This window comes from Bos grunniens, chromosome 3 (assembly GCF_055505025.1).
Source record: "Bos grunniens cultivar Pamir isolate PY7600 chromosome 3, Bosgru_T2T1.0, whole genome shotgun sequence".
NCBI lineage: Eukaryota > Metazoa > Chordata > Mammalia > Artiodactyla > Bovidae > Bos > Bos grunniens.
The window spans coordinates 15975213-15991889 of record NC_141167.1 but is presented as its reverse complement, the minus strand read 5'-3'; the positions used below and the strand labels follow the sequence as shown (position 1 = coordinate 15991889).

At 58.8% G+C, this 16677-nt stretch overlaps 1 protein-coding gene across 7 annotated transcripts in view; it reads right to left on the bottom strand.

Moving 5' to 3' along the window:
- KCNQ4 (potassium voltage-gated channel subfamily Q member 4) overlaps positions 1 to 13087 on the bottom strand; it is a 58885-nt gene extending 45798 nt beyond the window's left edge. For all 7 annotated transcript variants that reach the window (XM_086381401.1, XM_086381417.1, XM_086381406.1 and 4 more), the window contains exon 1: positions 12630 to 13087. In XM_086381401.1, the coding sequence (XP_086237527.1) occupies positions 12630 to 12943 (314 nt within the window). In that variant the 5' untranslated portion in view covers positions 12944 to 13087. The remainder of the gene's footprint in view (positions 1 to 12629) is intronic.
- Positions 13088 to 16677: the final 3590 nt, after the last annotated feature.

Below are 16677 nucleotides of genomic sequence, written 5' to 3'. Positions count from 1 at the left end.
ACAATCGGGACTCCTGGGCTAAGCCTGTGCTCTGCCACTAGCCTAAGTTTGTTGCACGCCCTCTTCTGGGCCTCAGTTTCTGCATCAGTAGACTGAGGGGGCTGGGTGGGGTCAGTGATTTCCACACCCTAACTGGCAGACAGGGAGCAAGGAGTTCAACAGGCTAGGCCTTGTGGGCTCTGCCCCTTTCCCCCGGGTACCCCACCATCCACTCGGCTAAACTCGGGTGCTCTTGTGGGGCTGTTCTAAGATCACTGTTCTGGGGACCTCCACAGACCCCAGACCCCCATCAGAGCCTGCACCTACCCACTCTGCTTCCAAGGCCTCCCTCCACTCATTCACACACACCTTCCCCCAGGCCAGGCTTTGCATAAGCAGCTGAACTTTCCATACAGGCAAAAACCCTAGGGCTTCAGGCCAGGTCCAGCCCGGCCCTGGCAGGGTTAGTGGGCAGCTCCAGAGGAGCCGCTCAGATGGCTGGGCCGTGAGGGGAAGGCAGAGGGAAAGAGAGGCCAGGCGGGTGGCAGCCCCAGAGCGCCCCACGGGAGTCCGCCTCCCTTGCTAGACCCAGAGGGGCGTTTCTCAGACACCAATTTGCCCATGGCACTCCTGTCCCCAGTTCTTTCCTGAGGCCAGTCTCCTCCAGGAAGTCTCCGCTCCTCAGCCTGCAGTTCTCAGCCTGGCCTCACTCACGCTCCAGCCTCTCGTCTGCACACCTCCTGCCCCGTCCAGGCTCCGACTCTCCTGCCCTCTCTCAGTTCTTTGCAAAGGTCACGTTCAGCCCCACCTCAGGGCTTTGCCCATGCTAGTCCCTCAGCCCAGGATGCTGTTCCCTCCTCCTTTTTGCCTGGTTGACTCTGAGTCCTCACGTTTCAGGTCTCCACTGAAACCTCTTCCTCTGGGAAGCCTTCCCAGTCACCGCCAGTTTGGGGCTGGGTTCGGCTCCTCTGAGCTGGGCCCGCACAGGATTCCACCCAGACAGCTGCCAGCCGCCTGGCACATCTCCTGCCAGGGAGCAGGGGAGAGTCAGATTCATTGCTCTGTCCCCAGCTCTTGGGATAGGGCCTGGCCCCTCAAGGACTGCCAGGCAAGGGCTTCCCAAATGAAAGAGCAAGAAAGTGTAGAACTGGGGTAGAGACAGAACCTGAACTTTAAGGCTCAGCTGGTCCTTGCAGCAGCCTCCCAGCAGGCAGGCCCATGGGGGCCAGTTAGGTATGCATGTGTGTGCTCGGTCACTCAGTCGTGTCCAACTCTTTGCAACCCCAGGGACTGTAGCCCGCCATGGGATTCTCCAGGCAAAAATACTGGAGTGGGTTGCCTGAGCCATCAGGGAAGCTCCCAGTTAGGAATAATCTGGTGGGAAAGATGACGGCCTCTAGAGCTAGATTCTGGGGTTTGACTGACTCCTGGCCCCAGAACCTATACTCACGCAAGTTACTCAACCTCTCTGTGCCTCAGCCTCCTCATCTGAAAAATGGGCATAACCATAGGACCTACCTCCTCTGGTCACTGAAAAAGTGAAAGAAAAACCAGCAAGTCCTCAGAGCAGTGTCAGCACACAGCAGGTCCTCCATAAGCACAGGCTCTTATTACCTTTATTATTATTGGGAGGCCCAGCAACAGGGGAGGCTGAACCTCAGAGAGGGAAGTAACTGCCTGAAGTCACCCAGCGAGATGGTGTGTCTTGCTTTCCCAGCCCAAACCACACTCCCCGTGTATACTGCAAGTGTCCTCCACCCTGGCTCGCCCACTGGGGCCCAGTGAACCTGCTTCCACCTTCTCACATCACAGAGGCCCTCCCACTCAGGCTTCAAGTCGGTCCTCCTGGATACTCACCACTTAGTGGCTGTGTGACAGGGCACATGCTGACCATTTAAGCTTCAGTATCCTCTCCTATGGACTTCCCTGGTAGCTCAGCTGGTAAAGAATCTGCCTGCAATGCAGGACACCCTGGTTCTAATCCTGGGTTGGGAAGATCCCCTGGAGGAGGGCATGGCAACCCACTCCAGTATTCTTGCCTGGAGAATCCCCATAGACAGAGGAGCCTGGCGGGCTACAGTCCATAGGGTCACAAAGAGTCAGACACGACTGAGCGATAAGCACAGAACAGCATCCTCCTCTATATAATAGCGTAATGACAGTGCCTACCTCCAAGGGCTCTGAAAAGGATTAAATGAAGTACAGTAGCATGTGGAAAATACCCCACATCTGGCACCACACCCCATACAAGTTAGACTATGAAACTCATTAGTATATGAAAAACGTTAGAACTCTGGGTCTCTCAGCCTGGCCCCAGTAAGGTTGTCATAGAGAACCCCCCCACCTTGCCCCCAGGCCTCCAGCTACTCTGCAGGGGCTCCTGAGGAAAGGAACTGCCAGTCTGGAATACATGCTCTTCAGGCCAGCGTGAGAAGAGGGAGCATGCGCTGGGGAGAAGGGAGGGTAGAAGCACAGGAGGCCCTCTGTTCCTCACAGCACTTCATAGTCCATGAGGCACTTGATGCTGGGGGCAGGCAGAGATGATAATTGTCCTTCTCCATGGATGATGGGAAGCAAGAGCCTGAGCGAGGCTGAGTCACCTGCCTGAGGTTACACAGCCTTTAAGAAGCAGAGGTGGGCACCGTTCCCCAGCCTGCCGACTCTGGGTTCAGTGTTCTTTTAACTGAGGGGCAAGCCCTGATCCTGGGTGACCTGCCCCATCCTCCGTGCAGACCAGTCTTGGCAAGAGCCCTGGCTGGTCCTCGCTGTACTCCAGGGCAGGCTGGCCCGGAGGCCCAGGAGAAGCAGAAAGGTCAGACTGACAGCCGCCCCCCAGCCCTCTAATCCTTCCTTTCCTACCTGGACTCCTCCCACTTCCGGTCCCAATGCTCAGACCGGAGGAGGCAGGATGGCGCCCAGACTCAGGGATTTCACGCACGGGTAGAATTTTCAAAAACAATTTAGGGACTGCATGAGGTTGTCAACTTTTTTATTTCGCCAAGTAAGGACATTCTTTAAAAAATTCCCAGGCCCATCATTTCATAAGAGAAAGGACATAATCTCAGACTAAATGACAGTCCTTTAAATGGAATAAGTTTAGCTTTATGAAAAAGTCACCACGTTGTCCTTAGTTCTCTCAGCTTTGCCTGAGGTCACTGAAAAAAGCCTGGGTCTGCTGACGCATGTGAGACTCCTTTGGAGCTTGGGCTTGGGAGTCACACAAACACGGGCTTGAGTCCTGACTCCAAGTCATGTCACTTGGGGCACATGATTCCCGCCTTCTGAGCCTCGGTTTCCTATCTGCAAAATGGGAACATGAATACTGCTGCCACATAGCAGTACCTGGGGAGCTAAGTGGTCTCATGTTTGCAGAGCCCTAGTTCTGAGAAGAGATCAATCAAGCCCGGGCTCCCAGCCAGTGGTGCCTCCCTGACCTGCCTATGGCTCTCCGTCATCCACAGGGTAAAGCCCACCTTTATAGCCTGACCCTCAGGGCCTTGGACACACGAGACTCTGCAGATCCTGGGGCGAAGAGGGTAGAGGGGCAGACTACCACCTCAAAGCCTTTTCTCTAGCTGTTGCCGCCACCTGGAGCGCGTTCAGGACAAAAATCACAAGCGTTTCCAGCTCACTGCCTGCACCCAGAGGACCTAGGGGTCCTTTTTCCACTCCTCTCTAATCAGCAAAACCCTTCTCATCCTTACAGCCTGCCTCAATGTCACCTTCATTCCCTGGCTCAGCAAACATTCACTGATTACCAACCCAGAACTGTGGTCAACCCCCACCACCGAGAGGAGCCCAGAACACACAAGGGTGGGTGAGTAGAGCTCAGGGGTCTCTGAAGGGCCCCCAGTCAAGCTTCAGGTGGAGCGTGCAGTGATTCCAAGGAGAAGTGGTGGTTCAAACTGGGATTTGAAGGAAAGATAGGAGTTCTCTAGATGATGGGATGGGCGGGAGAGGGGAGGGAGTTTGAGGCAGAAGGAAAAGCATCTGGAGTATTAAAGGCACACCTGGGCGCACTCCAAGCTGTTTCTTAGGCGAGGAGCCAAGGATGCTTGAGAAAGGGCTTCCTGACTTGGGCCCTAGGGGTAGAGAAGTCACTGCTGGGGAGGGGAGGGGAGATCTGGAGACAAATGCCAAGCCTTAGGTTCCTTGGGGATGAAGAGGCAAGGGGTCCACAGGAATCTTAGGAATGAAACTGCAGAGTGGGAGGCTGTCATCACAGAGGTGACCACCGCCCCAAGTCAGAGGAGTATGTGAGACACACCCTCACCCACACAGAAATTGTACATGGAGAGGAGGACCCAAGACAGAGCCCCAGGAGCCCTGATATTCAAGGAGCAGAAGGAGGAGGCAGCTGACAGAACCCTGGGAAGAGCCCAAGGGAAGGGCCTGTGCGAGCAAGGAGGCAGCAGGGCAAAATCCCAGGGGCCACATCCTGGGTTCAAATCCTGTTTCAACAACTTATTAGCTATATTGACTTTGGGCCTTACTTTCCCTATCTGTAAAATGGGGCTAATTTATTTTTCAACAAAAAGGAAGACAAAGGGCATGGGGTTGGGGGGAGAGGCATGGTTCATGTGTTCCTCTTCCATCCTGTGTCTCTCCCACCAGATGGTTACCAGCCCCCAGAGGCTGGAAGATTAGATGAGTAAATGAAATCAGGGACTGCCCCCAACTCTCAGAGGACAGGGTGGAACTGGCAGGCAGCTTCCCTCTGTTCTCAGCGACTTTGGCATGACTCTCATCTATTGCGGAGGGGAGGTGGAGAAGGCCCCAGGTGTGCTGGGTTCTTCCTCCTGGCCTCAGTTTCCCCAACTGTGAAGTGAAGCCATGACCTGCTTGAGCTCAGAGGCACTTCTGGTTTTGATGCTCTGCGGCAGGAGGAAGGGTGAGGGGAGAAAGGCCTGTTCCAGACCTGCTGGTCTTGCCCCAGGGAAGGTGGTCCCACACAGGTCTGGGGCCCCATTGTCCCCAGGGCCGGGTCCTTCCAGAAGAGGGTGGCAGCCGGGCCAAGCAGGGCAGGAGCAGAGGTGCCGGGATTGTGCTGACAGAGCAGTTCCTTCTCCCTTTTTCTCTCCCTACCCCTCCCCTCCCAGGGGACAGCGGAGCCCAGCAAAAAATAAACCCAAAGACAGTGACCTGGACGGGCCTGAGGCTCCCAGGGAGGAGCAGCAGGGAAGCAAGGATGGAAGAGAGGTAGCCTGTGGCCACCCTCCCTAAACGCTCAAGGGCGCCTGATCTGTTCCTCCCCCGCCCCCAACAGAGGGGCTCAAGCAGCTCCATCCACTCTCCTTCCATCACATTGTGAGGGGCCACTTGCTTGATGGGGACAATGAGCAGAGTAAATCTTGTCCAACCCAGCCTGAGATGGGCTCCCCAGCACTGGAAAGGGTACCCCAGGGAATCTCACTCTGCCTCCTGGTGTGGAGCAGTCAGTCCTTCCTGCTGTCTGACCTCCATCTCACCTGCTTCAGTGGGTCCATTTATCTCCAGCTCCCCCCAACTTCCCCAGCTGCCTGGCCTGGATGTCTGAGGAGTCTCAGGAGAAAGCCTTCCCCAGATTTCCCTGCAGGGATTAGGGAGGCCCCCTGGGCTGGAGACCCCACTCCACCCACCGCTCCCTAAATCTCAGAAAGGAAAGAATCGCTGAATCCCTGCTCCCTCGCCTCCCTCCCTCAGGCACTGCCCACGGATTCCCAGCTCAATTAGTCTGCTGCCTGGGGCTGCCCCTCCTATTCTCACTACCCCCCAGGTGCCAACCCCCAGGGAAGGCAGATCCTGCCTGAGGGACAAAAGTTGCCCAGAAAACCTGGAGTCCTGCAGTGGGGGCTTTATAGGGGCCCCAGAAGTCTGATCAGCACCCTCTCCCCAGCCCCTCAGGGTCCCCGATGGAGGCAGGCAGTCTTCTGAGTGCCCTTCTCAGTGCAGCCCACTCCTGGGCGGGGGGGCTCAGGGAGAATCTGCTGGAGAACTCCCACCACCCTGCACCCTACAAGGCTGAAGGTCTGAGACAGAGGCTCCTCCCATTCATCCAGAGTCCCACTGTGCCAGGCAGCCCTTACCAGCCCACTTTCCCGTTTAGCCCCATTTTACAGAGGGGGACAGTGAGGCTCAGGGGCTGGGATGGAGTAGGGGGCAGGCATCCTCCCAGCCAAGTGTTGGGACTGAGACCTCTCAATCTCCTTGGGGATGCCCTGTGCCTATCCACAGAACAGCAAGCTCAGGAGAGAGCGGGGCAGGGGCGGGGGCCGGGGGGGGGGGCGGCCCTCCCCTCCCTGCACATGCCCCTGGGTCCCACAACTCCACTTCTGCCTGCCTGGGGCCAGGCTAGCTGCAGGGTTTGACCTCAGCTGTGCAGTAACACTCTCATGGATGCCCTCCTCTTTGTATGCACGCAGACAGGCACACACCTCCACCCTCTCTGGGAGCCCCTGGGAGAGGAGGCAGGAAAGCCCAGTGGTCCAGACAGACTCTACAGCCTCCTCACTGGACAGCCCCCACCACCACCGCCAGGCTGGGGCAGACATGCTCGGTCTCCCTCTGCCTCCCCAGACCTGGTACAGAGTTGACGCTCTTTAACTCTATGTGTCAAGTGAAGGAAGGAACTGTCAGTGAGATGCTAGGCACCCAGCTTGGCGTCCTGGAGCCACCATCTCACTAGCTGCAGGACCCTGAGCAGGTGTGTGACGTCCCCTCACCAGCCCCACTTTCCTCGAGTGGGCATGAGCATAACTGGTGCCCAGCTGATGTAATGGTTGAGAGGGTTAACAGAGAGAGTGCCGCGGAGCATTCCTCAGACGCCCACAGACGCGTCCTCAGGCTCCCTGTGCCGAGCTGCTCACCCCGCAACCCAGGGGAACGCAGCTCCTGCTCTGTCCTGGGGAACACCCAGATACACTCACGGTGCCGACAAGGACATCCATCAAACATCTCCCTGGGGAGGAGTGCGATGACAACAACAACAATATAATAATAATGGTGATACTCAGGTGCTCCCCCTCACTTGGCCCTGACAGTTCTAGAGGCAGGTATTATGCGTCCTATTTTTTTCTGATGAGAAAACAGAAGCTCAGAGAGGTTAAGTAACTTGCCCAAGGACACATAACTGCCAAGAATAGAAGGAGAAATGAACCCGAATCTGGCAGACTCAGATCCCATACTCTTAACCTCGGTGGGGCAACCTCTGGGGAAATGAAAAGTTCCCCCTATTCATCCATCTCAGCCCCACAACTGTCAAACACTCAGAATTCCCTGCCGGGGCCCCATAGCCCATAAGAAGGTCGGTCCTGGCCAAAGACCCACAGGTGTGCATGGGGGCGGAGGAAAGGAGCTGAGAAAACCTCCAGCTGGCTTCTCCAAGTCTGGAGAAGTTCCCCACACGGCCTCCTCTGGGTCTGCAGAGCCCTCCTCTCTCCCTGTTCCCCAGGCCATTTCAGCTCCCTTGACTGGCTCTGAGAACCTTAAATTTATCACCCACTCAAAGTGCTGCCATCAGCCTAAGAAGAACCACCTCTTGAAACTCTCCTGGCTCCAACATTCTGAAAATATAGATTTCTGCAGCAACAGACACTGAAGTTAGACATCCAGCAGGGCTTCCTCGATGGAAAGAATGAATGTACCATGGAGCTGGGATAGGGTAGTAGACAATAAGAGATCCAACATGCTCCAGTGACCCCTCAAGGAGAATGTGGAAAGGAGGGAGCAAAGGAGTGGAAGGGGAAGGGCGAGAGATAGAAGAAGGGCTGGAAGGCTAGCAGGATAGCCTCTCCACTTCCCTTCTTACAAAGACCAACCTAAAGGACTGAGACTGAAAAACAGCAGTACAGAAAATGTGGGTCACACCCCAAGACTTTCGCCATTGCAGGGCCAAGTTCTTGGAGCAATCTTCCTGATCAGCTGAGCGATGAAAAACAGTATCTAAAATCCTGATCTGGGACTTCCCTGGTGGTCCAGTGGCTAAGAATCTGTGCTCCCAGTACAGGGGGTCTGGGTTCAATCCTTAGGCAGGGAACTAGATCCCACATGCTGCAACTAAACTAAAGATCCCGCATGCTGCATTGAAGATCCTGTGTGAGGTGCAGCCAAATAAACAAAAGCATTCAAGTCCTGATCTAAGAGGCAGAAGGCCTCAGTTCCAGGCACAGTTCTACCACCAACTCATCAGCTGTGACCTTGGGCAAGTGCCTGCCCCTTTCTGTGACTTAGTGAACCCAGCAGTGCACCACAGGGCCCTTCAGGAGAAGCAAAGCCTGGCAAAGTGCTAGGAAGTCAGCCACCCCTTCCACATGGGTCTGGGGCTGCCCAAGGCAGATGAAGAAACACACACAGACCCATAAGGGCACCCTTGCAGCTGTGGACAGGCATGGGCAGAAAACTCAGGAGATGGGACCGGCTCTGCCCTGCGCAGACCCAGGTGTGTGTCTGTGAAGACAGAGAAAAGGTGGGAGCAGCTGTGATTGGACTTCTTTGCCCTGGATGTGTGCTGGGTGTGCTCTTATGACATCCATGGGCAGGTGTGTCCAAGTTGCCAAGAGTGCGTGCGTGAGACAGATCGATGGGCATATAGTGGGGATGTGTGTGTGCAGAACTGTTGCCATGCACAACCAAAGTGTGACTGCATGTGCGAGGCCGGGCAATTGCCATCCAGTTTCACAAAATCCTGCCACTGCCCGCCTCCCTATGCCCACTGCCTGTGTGCTAGGGACACAGGGACAAGGGTGCAGGAGCACAGCTTCTGAGCAACCCAGGATTGGGGTGCAGGCTGGAGGCGAGGTGCAGGAGGAAGACAGTGCGGGCAGCCCCGGCTCTGGGCTGAGGCTCCTCCACGCTGATTGCAGGACCTCTCCTGAGCCTCAGTTTCCTCACCAGCACGAGGAGGACACCAGCACCCACCTTGCCGGGTTGCTGAAGGACACAGCGACAGTGGTTTATAGAGGACGCTTAGCTCGGTGCTCGGCACATAACTGATGATCCACACGTGATCAGCAATTTCAGTTCAAACTTCAAGAGCCAACCCAGGCAGCCTCAGGGAGCAGTGGGGAGACCCTGCACAGGGAGTCAGGAGTCTTCGGCTCCAGCCCTTGCACCTGCCACTGATCTACTGTGTGATGGGTCTCCAGAGCCTCGGTTTTTTCATCCACAAAATGGGGCTGTCAAAATGTGTGGCCCCATCTCCCAGGGAGGCCGGTGGGCTCTGGGCACCCTTTGCTGGCCATGTTCTTTCTCAGACAGTCAGGGTGGGGGGGGGACGCCGGGGTTGGGAGGCTGAGGGCTTCGGGAGCTGCCGCTGCCTCCTTCCCTCCCCATTCCCACAGCTTCTGACCCCAGGGACAAGGCTGCCGGAGGATGTTTACAGAGTGTAAACCTTCACTTAGAGAAAGTTCGTGGGGCAGCTGGGGGCTGGGAGCTGCAAGAGTCCCACAGCAGCGCAGCTTGGACTTGCCCCTTCCAGCCTCTGACTTCAAAAGGGAGGCCGGCGTGGCCCTTGGCAGCGGGCAGCAAGGAGCAAAGATCCCTTCCAAGGGCTCGGAAGCAGGATGGGCAGTGATGTTGTGTTTCTCAAAATCCAGAGAGCGGGGCCTGTGAAGAGTTGAGGGCTGAAATCAAGGACTAGGGCCCAGGGGAGGAGAGTGGGGGCTTGGTGACAGGACCGAGGGCCTGGAGGGAGGCGGAAGGGCTCGCAGAGCTAGCAGTCTCTCTTTCTGGATCTCAATGAGAAGACAGGAGTCAGGGGGTTCCCACTTCCCAGCGGCTGCAGTCGCTGGCAGAAGAGGTGGAACTAGGGCTGGTCCTCTGGGCAATCGCCCACACCTCGGGGGCCAGAGAAGGTGCGGGTTCTGGGTGGGGCCCAGAGGGACCTGGCTGGCAGGTGTGAGGAAGGTGTGCCCTGGGGTGAAAGGGCCTGCTCACCTCCATTCCCTCCTCTCTAAGTCTTTCTCCCAGAGGCTTCCCTGCTGGGGCCTCTCCCACCAGGGCCCACGTCTCCCACAAGGGGGTCCTAGCTACCTGTGCACCCTGGACTCCCCTCGTTTGGGCTGCCTGTGAGGGTCACTGGGGATGGGGGAAGGATTTTGACCAAAAGTGGAACAATCGGAGTCGAAGTCCAATGGTAGGAAGCACTTCCTGGCTCGCGCAAGACCCTGCAGGGAGTGACCCCCATCTGGAGCTCCTCAAGAACAGGAGAGGCCTCCCAAGCAGCCCCCTCCCCCAAGCCCAATAATACCATCCATCCCTCACATTCCCGAAGGCCCCTGCAGCTCACCAAAGTCCTTCCCATTCATTGCTCATCCAAGTCGAAAGCCCACAAGGCTGGGGTTTCTTCCCACTCTGATGGCCCAGAGATCTAAAGCTCAGAGACCTGTGGCGATCAGCCCAAGACTGCACAGCATGCAAGAGGTGGGGTTCCTGACCCCTCAGCACCCCATGACCTCTAAGATGAATGACCAGTTCCCCGAGATCCCCAAACATCCGGACATTTTCATGCCGCATTTCATCTCCCAGAGCTCCCGAGAGATGCCTCAGCCTTGGGCTCCTGGGGACAAATGGTCAGAACCAGCCTGGCCCTGGCCAGGGCATTCCTGGCATCCAGAAAGGGCAGGATGTGGGGCAAAGGTACCAGCAGATTTAGCTCCTGGAGAGGAAGGAGCGGCCCCTCCAGAGGAGGGGAAGACAGTGTTGGCCAGAGGACATGAGGCCAACTTCACCCCCAGTGACCTTTACAGGGGCTGAGAGGCCAGGCCTGGGGACTAAAGACCCCCACCTCAGAGCCCTAGCCTTTCCCTAGGCCCAGCCTTGCCTTGGAAAAGTCATGTCCCTAGTGGGGCCCGCGGAGAGTCTCAGGCTCCACGAGCACCCAGGCTGTAGGGTGGGCAAGGGGATCTCAATGCAGAGGCTCTTAATTTGCAGTCCCCTGCACCCTCATGCCTGATCCCACTGTCCCTGCTACCCCAGCACAGAACCCGCAGCACTCCAACAGCGCTCTCTGCAGCGAAAAATTCACCCAGGCCCTCCCAATGGGCACTGGGGATTGGGCTACTCCTAACCACTGACCCTGACCCTAAGTCTGACCTCATGTCTAGAGCGATCTCAACTCTCTGCCCCACCCCCACCTGGCCCACCCGAGGTCCCTGCACCAAGCCATGGCTGTCATCCCCACAGGCTGGCGCCGAGGTGCAAAAAAGGGAACATGCAGGCTTGAAAGAGCGCCCTTCCTCTACCCTCCATGTGGTCAGGGGGCTCCTTTGCCAGCATTTCCTCCCCTCCCGTCGGAAATTCTGTGGGCCAGTTAGGACTCGGCAGAGGCAGGCAAGCCGGCAGCAGTGGGTCAGGCAGAAAGACAGACCAAAGGCAGGTGGAAACAGACGAGCAGAAGAGTGACAGTCAGGTGGATAGGCAGATGGACAGACAGGCACACAGATAACTGGACAGGTCAACAGAGGGGTGAAGACAGACTAGCAGAAGGAGAGACGGAGACACAGGACAACTCACACACAGACAGACTCTCTCTGGCAGAAGGACAGTCAGACAGGCAGGAGGACTGTAGGATAGTCCAGTGGACAGGCAAGGGGACCACCCCGGAGACCCTAAGACCAGAAGGCCTTCTCTGGGGGCAGCAATAAGGGATTGTCTCTCTCTCTCGGGCACCTTTGAGCGTCTGAGCGACAGGCCCAGTCTTTCAACTGATATCTGCTGGGCCTCTCATGTTCCCGGCTGGGCCAGGCCGTCCCCCAAGACAGAGCTCTAAGCTGCCAAAATTCACTCTTTACATCCAAGAAGGGTCAGTGTTTTTGAAAGTTGTAGGAGCCTGGTGAAGGGAGGAGGGGGCCCGCAGCCTGAGTGTTTCCAAACCTACCCCTCTCCTCTTTCTTTTCCCCTGGGGGTGCTCAGAGCCAGGCCTGGCTCTCCCTGGTGCGGCCGGGAGCTGGGCAGGCTAGCTGGCCGAGCCCACAGGGCAGGCGGCATGGCCCACTGCTGCCACGGGGAAGTTGAGGGTGGAAGGGAAGACGAGGGTGGAAGGGAAGACTGAGTGAAGACTCGCAGAAGTCAGCACATGCCAGTGTCAGAACTCTGGTGGCTCAAGGGGACTCCCAAACACCTATAATTGGGGGCCAGTGCTGGGGTGGGGTGGAGGTCGTCCCTGGAGAGGGACATCTCTGGGGCGAGCCCAGGTAGGAACCTACTGCAGCTACAGAGCTGTGGAGAAGGTGACAGTGTGGGAGGGCCAAAGGGTCCTCTGTGTCTGGGACACGGGGAGACAGAAGTGAGGAAGAGAAAAGAGGGAGCCACACTTTAGTGGCTCCAGATTGGAGAGAGATGGGGGACAATAAGCAGGATGTGGGGAGTACTTGGAACAGAGGAGCAGGGGTTGGAGAAAGGGTGGAAATAAGGAGTTGAGATGGGGGAGGTCAGAAGCCAGGTCAGGCAAGGGTCAGGACTTGGCGAGCGGGAATTAGGATCAGGCTGAAGGGGATCAGAAATCGGGCTCAGGTCTGGGGGCAGAGCGATGAGGGTCGGCCGGCCTCGGGGCTGGGGGACAGGAGGCGGAGCCAGGGCGGGGCGGCCGTCCCCCTCAGGGCCCAGGCTCCAGCAGGGGCCGCGCGGGGCGGCAGCGCGAGGGCGCGGCCGGGGACTCGGGGTCGCAAACTCACATGAAGACGTGGTAGACGAAGGCCCAGCCGCGGGGTCGCTCCAGCACGTTGTAGACCCAGTTCTGCAGGCGGCGGTAGCGCTTGTGCGCGGCGGAGGAGCGCTGGCCACAGGCGGAGCCCGAGCCCGAGCCTGGTCCTGGGAGGGGTGCGCCTGGCGGCAGGGGGCTGCCCAGGAGGCCCAGGCGACGCGGGGAGCCGCCCCCGCCCGCCTCGCCCCGCTCGCTCTGCACCGCCGTGAGCGCCACCAGCTCGGCGCGGGGGGCGTCCCCGGGCGGGGGGGCCAGGCCGAGCCGGCGCGGGGGGGCCTCGGCCATGGGCGGCGCCGGGCGGGAAGGGGCCGGGGCCCGGGTCCGATCCGGAGCGGGGGCGCGCGCGGGGCGCTCAGCGGCGCATGGCTCGGACCCGGGGCCGGCGGGGCGGCCCGGGGCGGGCGCGGTCGGCGGGGGTTAGGGGTCGGGCCGGGGCCGCTCCGGGGCCGGGGGCGGGCGCTCGGAGTCGGGGGGCCGACTGAGCCCGCGCTGACCGCCCGCTTCCCCGGCGACTGGGGCGGCTCTTTCCGACTCCAACTCTCTTATTACGCGCTCCATGCCGCTCGCCTTTCCACCTGCCGCCGGCGCGCCGCTCACATGTCAGCCTCCCCCGCCCCGCCCCGCCCCCGCCGCCCCCGCCCGCCCCGAGGCCGCCTTCCCAAATCGGGAGGGAGCGAGCGAGCCGGCGAAGCCGGGAGGAGGGAGGGGACGCGCGGGGAGGCGGCGGGAGGACGCCCCTGCCGCGCAGGCAGCCGAGTCGGGGCGGGGACCGGACCGCGTGGCGGCGGCCCCCGGGGGCCGGCCTGCGGGTGCGAGCCGCGCGCCGGGCTTCGCGGGGCTGCGTGGACCCGAAGGCCGGGCTGGGGGCGGGCGGGACGCCTCCGGTGTTGTCGCCGGAACGAGGAGTCGCTGCCGCGGTAGGGGACGCGCGTCCCGCGGAGTTTAGGTGCGAGTGGATGCAGACGTGCCCGCTGTGTGTGCCGAGTGGGTGGCTGTGGCTCCTCGAGCTGGTGGGGTTGAGTCAGGAGGGGCGGGGCGGGGGCACGAGGTGGATCGGTGTGCAGGGTCCCGCCCGCTGAGGGTGGCAGTGTCCCGAGGTGTGCCCCGTCGGCTGTGCCCGGTGCGCGTGGTGCGAGGTGTGTTAAGCGTGCCCGCGCAGTGTGTGGCGGGGCGCGCTCCTGCCTGGACGGCCTGCGCGCGTAGCACTGTGGGGCTCAGGTGTGTCTGCTTTCCCTCTCACCCACCGCACCTCTGCCCTTCCCTTCTTTAGGCTGCGGGGAGAGCCCCGCTTAGGCCACGCTGCTCCCAAAGTCTCCTCGGATCAGAGGGGCCTGCTCCGCACCAAGCCAGTCTGAAGCGCAACCTTGCCTCTCCTCCGGGTCAGGGCACGGTTCAGGGCACACGGGTGCTAGGAGGTGGGCTCTGAACCTGCACGGAGGCCAGACGGTCTCCCCCCGACCCCCTCGCAAAGGTTTACAGAATCCAACCCCAAAACGGCGAGACTTTTCCCCGCTAGAAAGTTCTTGGTGCCTGACCTACTCTGTCTAGCTTCGGGGGAGGCCCTTTCGTTCCGGTTAGCCCGCCTCGGTCCCGCCCGCGGTGGTCCTTTGTGTTTCCGCATCCTCCTTCCCTCTTCCCCCGACCAAAGCTTCGGCCCCACCAGCCGCTCCCTCCGCAGGCCCTGCCCCAGGGTGAAGCGCTTCCGCAGCAAACTCTTCCCGGTTCCTCCGGGAGGATCTCGGGGGACGGAGCCGAGCGGGAGGGGCGGCAGAGGGGGCGGGAAGGAGAGCTCGATTCTCAGCTGTCAGCAAAGGCAGCATTGATCTGCTGAGCACCAGTGGGGGAAGGAGAGAGAGGGAGAGAGACAGAGCTGCTGGCGGGCAAGGAGGGGGCTGCAGAGAACTGGGGGTCCCCGACTGGGCTTGGCAGTCGGCTTGCACCCCTTCCCCAACAGTGACCGTTTTCCCTCTGCAAGACAGGGGCTGCCTTTGGGGGTCTAACCTGAATCTCTCTGGCTGTCCCTGGGGCCAGAGCCTGGTGCCCCCGGGGCAGGTTATGCCTCCTCCTGCCTGGTAGCTGGGAAAGGTTTCTGGACCCCAGGGCCCAGCTATGGCTGCACTGCTAAAGCTAGGTTAACCCCTCCTCTCTCCATGAGCTGAAGCTAGCATCCCTTAGATATGCAGCACTACCTTTACAGTCACTAGGGGACCTGACTGTGCTTCCCCAATCAGGGGCCCTGGGGGTAAGACTAAGGTCTGGGGACTTGAATGGTGGGAAGGAAGGCAGTTTTAAGGGATCTAGGGGGTTTCCTGGGGTCTTTTTGAGGCTCTTCTTCTGTGGCAGAAATGGCACTTGAACACACGCTCATCAAACCCCTTCCTTTGTGCTTCCCCGTGGCTCAGGTGGTAAAGAATCCACCCACAATGCGGGAGACCTGGGTTCGATCCCTGGGTTGGGAAGATCCCCTGGAGAAGGGAAAGACTACCCACTCCAGTATTCCAGCCTGGAGAATTCCATGGACTGTATAGTCCATGGGGTTGCAAAGAGTCAGACACAACTGAGCGACTTTCACTTCACTTCTTCCTCAACATCCAGAAGAGCTGAAATTGAGTCTGTTTTGGGAAAGCCGAGCATCAAGTGTGGCATCACCTCTGGATGCCACAGCTTTCTTCCAATTTGTGAGGAGCCCTGTCGGGAGAGGGTCTCCCATCCTCTCCCAACTCCAGCTCCAGATGAGCCTCTCAGAGGCAGCAAGAGGAAGAAAGAGACTGTGACTGTAGCTAGACGGATGGAAGTTAGATCTCAGGAAGAAGTTTCTTGGGGCCCAGAGGCCTGTGTCTCCTGCAGAAGCACATGTAGGGGGACAGGCCCACCGCTTTTTAAAGTGCAGAGTCATGTGAGAGTTTCCTGGTGGCCTAGTGGTTAGGATTTTGGACTTTTACTGTCATGGCCCGGTTCAGTCCCTGGTTGGGGAAGTGAGATCCCACATGCTGTGTGGCAAGGACAAATAATAATATTAATAAATAAAGTGGAGAGTCCTGGAACTTTTCCTAAGGAGTGGGGGATGGGGATGATGGTTCTAGGAGGACGTAAGGAAAGCTTAGTGTGTGTGTGTATGTGTGTGTGCACGCATGCATGTGTATGATCACCCACACATGGGAAAGTGAAGGAGGCAGAGGAGACAGTCCACTGCAGAGAGGACAGGTGGTCACTCTGAGGGTCACCCAGTGGCCTTCCTGCCCCATCCGGATTCCAGAACATGAGTATGACTGGAAGGAGGGCCTTTCCCCAGCGCAGCCTTTAGTGACTAAGACACTTTTCTGAGCCCACAGCTGTCTCAGGCGCGCTCAGTCAGCCTCCTGCTGGAGGTGAGGGAGGGGGGCAGGCTGTGGTTTCCCACCCTCCTCCCGCCCTCTCTCCCACCTGCTCCCTTCACCCCACCCTCAGCAGCTTCCTTCCCACTCACCCCCCGAAATCCCCACATCTCTTCCCAGTAACACTGCCCAGAAGACATTCTGCTCTGCCCTGACTCGCTCACTGTCCCACCTGGGCAAGTCCATGCCTGGCTCTGGGCTTCAGGTTCCCCAACTGTCCACAAGAAGGGGCAGGGCTCCAGGATCTTCTGTAATTCATCATTGTCACTTTCATCCATCAATGGAGCAAGTATTGATTGAGAGGAAGGGTGGGCAGGGAGAGAGCTCCCATTTGCTGAGCACCGACTGTCCCAGCTGCTTCTGCTGGGACCAGAGCAGCCCTTTGCGTGTAAGAAAGCTGAGGCACAGAGAGGTGCAGGGACTCACCTAAGGATACACAGCCAGTGTCCAGAACTGCCTGTGACCTGTTCTCACCCCTGGCCGGCACCACACACTGTGCCCTGGGTACTGAGATCAGTGCTGAGGGGAACCATAGATGCCCCAATCTCTGTTCTTTAGGACTTATTTCTGCCAGGGGTTGAGACTCCCAGGTCTGAAAAGGTTGCAGTCTAGAAGTGGTAGGGACCTTCATTACGGGGCCAGGTT